The sequence below is a fragment of the Convolutriloba macropyga genome, chromosome 15 (genome assembly GCF_964194025.1).
Source record: "Convolutriloba macropyga chromosome 15, txConMacr16.3, whole genome shotgun sequence".
Lineage (NCBI taxonomy): Eukaryota > Metazoa > Xenacoelomorpha > Acoela > Convolutidae > Convolutriloba > Convolutriloba macropyga.
The window spans coordinates 23,247,855-23,256,098 of NC_134482.1; the positions used below are offsets into that span (position 1 = coordinate 23,247,855).

General features: G+C 37.3%; 1 protein-coding gene across 1 annotated transcript in view; it reads right to left on the reverse strand.

Annotated features, from left to right (window-relative positions):
- Positions 1-8,244, reverse strand: part of LOC142354117 (polycystin-1-like protein 2) — a 121,207-nt gene that overhangs the window by 34,488 nt on the left and 78,475 nt on the right. Inside the window, exons 14-16 of the mRNA XM_075406386.1 lie at positions 8,062-8,203; positions 505-605; positions 38-271 (exon numbers count right to left, since the gene is read on the reverse strand). Coding sequence (XP_075262501.1) covers positions 38-271; positions 505-605; positions 8,062-8,203 — 477 coding nt within the window. The remainder of the gene's footprint in view (positions 1-37; positions 272-504; positions 606-8,061; positions 8,204-8,244) is intronic.

Consider the following 8,244-nt stretch of genomic DNA (forward strand, 5'->3'; position numbering starts at 1 on the left):
CATTCAAAACCATCTCTGACATAACTAAACTATTCACCTTGTACAAATCCTTGTTATCTTTTCGTCTGGCCCACAGTGCCAACAGAATATAGAGTCCAATGACTCCCAGACAGAATGAGACGACAGCTGGGTTGCTGAGTACAGCAGTGTGAGGATTGTCAGCCCAGACAGAGAAGTCTGGCACATTGGGTGCCACTACAAACTCACTCGTGAACGAGGTCAAGTGGTTACACTCGCAGTAGGTTATGTCTGGGGTACTCTGGTTGGACAGCTGAAATAATCCAAATTTGAAACTAATCTCTGGCTTGTGGTTTGAAGTCATGGTTGATCTATGGATCTCTGAAGCACGCAATGTAGTCTATTGCAAAAAATAGCCTGTTTCAATGGTGTCCCCATCACCGACAAGTCGAAAAGTAAAATATATTATTATATGCCCACAGAAATGTGTCTTTAAAGCTATTATAGAAATTAGCCATGTTTGGTGATGATAGTAAGAAATGTTACCTGGCATCCGTCGGTTGACCACTTTGTTAGTTCTGAATCCCACCATCGACAGGATCGAGAGAAACTCACGAAAGAGATCCTGTCTGCAGTCTGTTTGGATCCTACAAAAAGACATACAGACTTTTTAATAACAAAACATGAGGAAATCTTTCACTGCGTTGACCATTTTTCGAATAATAAGCACATCAGATTTCGAGTATAGGATAAAAATGTAAAACCATTGCACTTATTTCCAAAGTAAGCTTTGTTGGCTTTTTAAAGATCTGAGCAAAAAATTGACCAGCAAAATCAATGGCCATGAAATTCTTGGCGCACATTCTAAACAATGCACAGGAAGGACTAATGCGGTGTTTGACTATTGATGACTATTGTATGGTGCGTTTGATCATTGTTCATTGCGAATGAATATGTGAGTCTGTGAAAGCTGGGATCAATTTTCACCATCGATCACCATTTTTATTACCAGCAGCTAATGCAAACAAATACTGTCTTTTTCCTTGCTAATGATAGTATAGTCTGTCTTTGAATCCTTGTTGCAGAAGCTATGAGGCGAGTCGGCCTTGTATAGTGTGTCATCCATGAGCGGGGACAATCTATACTGATGTTTTTGACTCACCCAATGAGTGGGGAGCTCAAAATTTAATACATTATCATACTAGCTGTAACTCAATGGCGGGAGAAATGTGATTGGCCAGAGCAGGAAGTTTTACCTCAAACAATTTTTCCAAGAACGAAACGAGTGTGATTGTATGGGTGATTGAATGGGTTGAACTGATAACAATGATCGTTTATGAACCAAGATTTTCTAATTAAACAGTCTGTTAAATAGTTGAAATCGCAAACTGCGAAATGCGATATATACGTATAACTTCAAAAAAGAGTAATACTGACAACAAAGCACACTTAAGATAAAATAAATTTACATTTAAAAATCAACATATCTCAACTGACTGGGTAAATCTGGTCTCCTAACTTGCATAAGGTTTAGCTAAACGTACGTCTACTTTACCATAATAATTGTTCCCATTTTTTGGAAAAAAATTGATCAAAAAATTTCGGTCCCGGAGTTCACCCGCAAAGCGTTTCAGCCATAAATCTTGAGAATTGAATGGCAAACAGTTCTGAATCATGAATTATATATTAAACAAAATGATTTAACACTGAGTAGGATGAATCAATTGTGTTAACTGTTAACATATGCAGGATGACTTATAAAACCAGGTTAGTATGCGCAGGATGAGCTATAAACGCAGGTTAGTATGTGCTGGATGAGTTATAAACGCAAGTTATTATGCGCAGGATGAGTTGTAAAAGCAGGTTAGCGTGTGAAGGTTGAGTTATAGAAGCAGATATGCATGAAAAGGACTAATCATAAACGCAGGTTTACATGGGAAGGAGAAAATTAGCGTCCCCACAAGAGAAACTAAACAGTGGTTAGCATGTACCCTGATTGGTTGAAAATGTAGCCTATGATTTGATTAATTGATTTTACCGTTTTCTTTATTTTTGCAGGAAATAAACTTACCAAAAAAGATTTTGATAGGACACCGCATTATAAAGTTGAGAAAAATTTTAAAAAGATTTGTCTCGTTGACAATGTAGAATACCAACTTACGAAAAAGTAAACGAAAAATGTCATAAAAAGAAAGCGCTTCAAATTACAGCAATGTGTATGTGTGAAACAAACTCCCATAGCTACAATGAGTTTGAAAGTGGGGGAATCTCAACTAAAACAGGAGACATGGATCAGCTGCTTTCTTCTTGGTCATGCTTGGATTCGTTTTCAGTTATAAATATCAAACATGAAAACATCAGAACTTTCCTTATTTATTATTACTTCTGCAGGTACATAAGTTTTTCGACCATAATGATCTTCTTGCAAGAACTAAGGTAGTACGAAAACAGTTCACTTAGAATCGAAAGCCCTCTGTTTGACCTTTTTATTGCTAAATTCTTTGATTTCTCAAAGATAAAAGTGATATGGAAAACAAATGAAGCATAATCAAACTCGTCTATAGGACAAAACGATTGGAACTTTTATAGCTCATGTTGTTTAAAACGCATATTAAGAAAACTATTTGAACAATATTTAAACGTTTAAGGAGTACTAAGTATTTTTTCGAAACAGCACGTTACTAAGTTTTTTTGGCTCTCCTGAAAAGTCAAAGATTTCTCTGTGTGAGTTCAATTTTCAGCTAAAATGAAATTGTTTTTTATCCCAACTGCTTGATGGAAAACATTGTTTGGTGTCTGAGCAAACGCCTATGCAGTATCGTCTCAGGCATTCAAACACGATTGTTGAAAATTCCTATGCAAGGCACAGAAAAAGCGAGCCTTCTCGATTGGTTTCTTCGATTGATTTCATGATGCCTGTTCAATGTCTATTCAAAGGACCAAACGGGTTAATGCTTTCCGTCAAATGACTTTTGTAAATCATTGCATTTATTTCGAAAAATAGGGTGCATTGGCTTTGCTAAGTCTGACCATAGAACTTAACTCGTCAAAATATAACTTGGTACACTCTAAATAATGCCTCATAGAATGTAAGTAAGGTGATGTTCATGTAAAATTATCTATTCGAATTTTTGCTCAAAATTGTTTTCCTGCACACTGTCAAGGTTAAATATTTTTTTCAGCTCAAAAACCCGAAGAGAATACCCGTACCTTAGTCGCAGTGGGTTTCAGCGCTGTACCACTGATTTTCAATTGTAACCATTACTGTACCAGACAAATAGCAGTACAAATAATTTTGCCAGTCTGCGCAGACTCGATTAGGCAACATCCCAGTCTGTCCTTTTTCTTCGCAGCATCATTTACATTATTGGTTAACACTGCACAGAATGTCTCAGATCAGACTGTACATACAAAGAACTACAGACTGTACATAGCAAATTTTGAAAATTTCGAATGACTGACATCATGCATGAAATTTTCAACATGGCGATACCCGGAGCTGCATTCTAGCTTAACTTTTACGAACTACACCACAATTAACTCACACATCGACCTCCACCGACTTCCGCCGACCTCCGACCTCCACCGACCTCCGCCGACTTCCACCGACCTCCACCGACTTTCGCCAACTTCCGACCTCCGCCGACTTCCGACATCCGCCGACCTCAACCGACCTCCGCCGACTTCCGCCGACCTCCGACGACTTCCACCGACCTCTACCGACTTCCGCCGACCTCCGCCGACTTCCACCGACCTCCGCCGACCTTCGCCGACATCCACCGACCTCCACCGATCTCCGCCGACTTCCGACATCCACCGACCTCCGCCGACCTCCATCGACATCCGCCGTTTCTAGCTGAATGATGTGAATGCACCAATGTATTAAGCCCGTGGGGTTTCAACCCCAGTGTTAATCAGTGTATTTATGTTAACCTTTTTCCAGTGTTTGAATTGTAGACTCAATAATAGTAGTAGACTCAATAGTACTCAATGGTCTTGATATGTTGTGTATTTCAGATTTGATTGAAACTTGTGATTGAGATTTGTATGGTTGACTCGAGACTTTGATTGAATTGTTGTATATCGAAATGGAGCACGTCGTTATAACCATTGACTTGCATGAATCTAATATTAAATGCCAACAGGAAGTTATGTTTATAGTTGCAGATCCGGAAAGAAAGTCATGTCATGGTATTGTCACGGTCGGGAAGGTGTTTGATATTGACAATGAAAGGATGAATCTTGTAAGTATCATAAGGCGCGAAATCTTTAGTGACGCCTGTCGTTTTCATTTTGACAAGCATGGAGAGGGTTACCGCCATATGGCGGCATTTATTCTTTCGGTATTGAGAGAATTCGCAAAAGATACCTGATAACTGATTTTATAATTCCGTTGCCTTTATGATATACGTGACCTTAATATTGACTTTTGTGTTCAGTTGCGTTGGCTCTTAATATCCGTGACCTTAATATTGCCTTATGTGTTCAGTTGCGTTGGCCCTTAATATCCGTGACCTTAATATTGTGTTCAGTTGTTTAAACTAATTGACTTCAGTTATTTCCCCAAACTGTTCTATTCTACCCGCCTCAGAGTTGTTTTCAGCCATCAAGTTGTTTTCGCAATCAGCAGCCATCGATGTTCTACCAATGTTCTATATCAAAGTTCTATCAACGTTCTATATCAAAGTTCTATCAATGTTCTATGAACGTTCTCAGTGTTTGTCGAACCACTGGTGCTGCTGTGTTATTTTGTTTCAGATTACTAAATATGATACTCTGGTGAACTGACTATTATTTGTACGTCTCGAATTCGGCAAATGGAGCGACGTGTGACACGCTCGAATGCGATCCAGCCCGTCCATGGATTCTTTTTTCCCGCTATTCCCGTGTGGGCGCAAAATTCCCAGGATTTGTGAAGTTGGCCACCTTTTTCACTGACCCCGCAGGTAGAGCTGCAAGCTGAAAATGACAAATTTTACCAATTTAAAGCAAATTTGAAATGCAATTCCAGCTAGAAGATTCTAGAGAACAGAGAGAACAGAAGAACAGAGAACTGGAACCTAAAACTAATGAAACTAAAACTAATATTTATAAATATTATAATATTTATAAATTATAATCCATGTGGTTTATAAATTTATAAATTCTTTATAAATCCTTCATTTATAAATTCATATCTGTCTTTCCACTTTCCTTTCTTTTCCTTTTTCCTTCAAAGGATGAGTGCAAATAGTGCAAAGAGATGATAGTTCGCATGGATTTAATAAAAGAGTTATAGTTTGTAGTAGAGCGAGAACAATTAGGGCAAATATCTCGCGTTAGCAGATTGAATTTGTTCGCGCTCAAGTGGTTTGTAATTACGCCTGGTCAGATCAAAATCAGACTGGCGCCACTTATGTGCATCTTACGAGCAGTCTGTTGCAAGTACATGTACATGTAAGCTACATTAGGCAAGAAAAAATGTGAATAAAGTTTGCATGCATATGACTCATTAGGTTGATAAAATACAGCCTATTCATAACCAGAAGTGACATGTAGATAGTAATGATCTTCAAAAAATGCATGATGCAAATTGTACTGATTCAGGTCTGCAAAGCTCCTTTAGGTAGCTCCGGGTAGCGCACAGAAACTTTTTCTGATATTTTATATCTCTAGATGGAAAAGTTTGCTTTGAGTTGAGATTGTTTTTCAAAACTGAACTACTCAAGACTTCAAATAGCAGTTGGTAAAAGAACAGGCGAGGTGACGCGAGTGGCGTCTTCAACTGCCGTTTTGCTGAATCCAAAAGGTGACATGAATCGATCTAAGAATAATTAATAATAATGACTTGGTTTTACACCTACTGTCAGCAATGAAACGGACTTCAAGTTCAGTACGGGAAAACGTCAACATCTGCAACGATCAAAACAATCTAAAACATAGCTGGCAGATTGCCAGAAAATAGCCGCAATAGCTTCGTAGATCTGCAGTCTCGAAAAACAGTAAAAAAGACACACCAAAAAAGTTCGTCTTTTATTGAAGGCTGACCTGTTATATATATTTTGATTAAAAATCTGTATAAAGTTTTGCTGCCTCTATTAGCTGCTCTCAAATAACCTTCATTTAGAGTGACACACACCCATTTGAACTTATCTCTTTGAATTAAAGTAAATAAAAGACAATTTCAATTTGAGGAAGTCATTTTTGAGAGTGAGGTTAGTCAAGTGTGACCAAAAATTTAATCACGCGCATGAACACAAAAAAACTCGCTCCACTAAGAGCGAAAAATGACGTCACACATGCAATTCAGTTGAAATTGCATTAACGTATGAACAAAAAGTGGCTGTGACGTCATTTGGTCGTAACAAAAATCATCACGACGAAATAAAAAAAACATAGCAGGACAAGTCTTGACGTACAATTCAAAGAATTTTCATTGACTAAACAATAAACGACTGATAATGGACTATGAGCGAATTGGGAAAACCATTTCTAAAAAAAAACAGATAAAAAACTTAAAAAAAAAACAAAAAATCGGTTCCAAAATGCCGCATGTGAACAAAACACCACTAGCGAGAAATGAAAATTTGGTTCACACAAAAAACTAGGCCTAGAATGAGCTATTAATGGATTGGGAAAACCATTTAGGAAAAACCCGATCTAAAAAAATCGAGAAAATAGTAAACATCAAAGTGAAGTTGCCGCATGTGAACAAAAAACCACAAGCGAGAAAGCGAATTTTTGTTCAAACACCATTTTCTCACTCTACTTTAAAAATAGAGCGAAAGAAAAAATTTCACGCCGCAAAACCAATCGCTTTTTCGCTCAATTTCCTGTTTCGGCGTGACCAAAATCACTACTCCAATTTGACTTCAAAAATTATGAAATTGTGTGAACAGATCTTAAAAAAAAACATAGCCGGAAGAATTCCGGAAACGACTCGAAGTGAAAATCCATTTCAACGCCATCCAACTACTCATCAAACAAAACGTGCCTCCACTAATTTATGATTATCTTGAAACAAAGTCATGAAACAAAAAAGTAAAAACAATAAAACCAAATCTGTTAAAATATGATAAAAAATCTGATCAAATTTTGTTATAAATTGAGATCCCGAAAAAACGATCTCTGCCAAAATAACTTCATCAAAACAACTAGTAATTAATAAAAGCACTTATGGGAATTTTGAAAAATACTTTAGGCTAAATTAAGAAAAAAAAGCTCAAAAACAACTTTCACTGAAAAACTGGAAAAGTTACTAAATTTTTTAATATTTCAAATATAAATCCAAAGACAAATTCCCTGCCGCCAATAGGGTATCCAGATGCTCGCAAAACAATAGGCAAGTCATAATAGGCAAAGAAACTTAGCTGAAAGCAGAAAAAAAGAAGAACTGCAAAAAATTAAGAAAAATAGTTCCAATTTTTCGCCATTTTTTTGTCATATTTCTCAACAAAAAAATGATTCTTACACACAAAACTGCAACCAATTGTTATTATAAATTTTCTCAAGTAGAAGGGGTTTCTTCAATACCCATTTGAGCCAGTAGAACAAAATAATCCTCAAAAAAACGCAAAAATTAGCCAGAAAATCAGCAAAATATAATAAAAACCTCCGAATTATCATAAAATTCATACGAATTTCCCGAAACCTTCAAACCACTACTGAAACCAGCCTAAAATTAATGGAAAATCATAACCAAACCTCTTAACCAAAAAAACGAAAAAAACTGCTTTAGAATGCCGCACCTGAACAAAAAATTTCCCTCGCTTACAGAATATTTTTTTTCACACCTCAATTTCTCGTTCTTTAGGAAGCAGCAATATAAACAAAAGCCACTCTCTTTTCGCTCCGCTCTTCACTTTTGTTCAGCACCAAAATAACTCCAAATTTTTTCACGCGTTTCATTTCCCGCTTCAAAAATCACTCCAATAAAATTGATTAAAAAAAAGGACTTCTCCAATACTCCTCTTCGAGTCGTAAAAAGACAGCGCCCCAATACAATTCAAATTCTTTGAATTGTAAAAAACCAAGAGAAGGCCAATAATAGCCCCAGCTATCGCTGTGCGGCTATTAAACACGAAATTGGCGACAAAGTCAAATTATTCTCCTTCGTGGTCAAACCTGCAGGTTGTATTGCGAAATGTACTTGGTCCCCTGGAGTGGTGAGATTAGAGGGTACTATCACACACTGGGCTGTCCTCCTCACTGTCCCATCTATCACTCCACTCACTTGCCACTCACTCACGTTGGGACGCGCGTTTACCTACCACGAAATGCACAAATTTTTCCATTATGGTCCCTCAA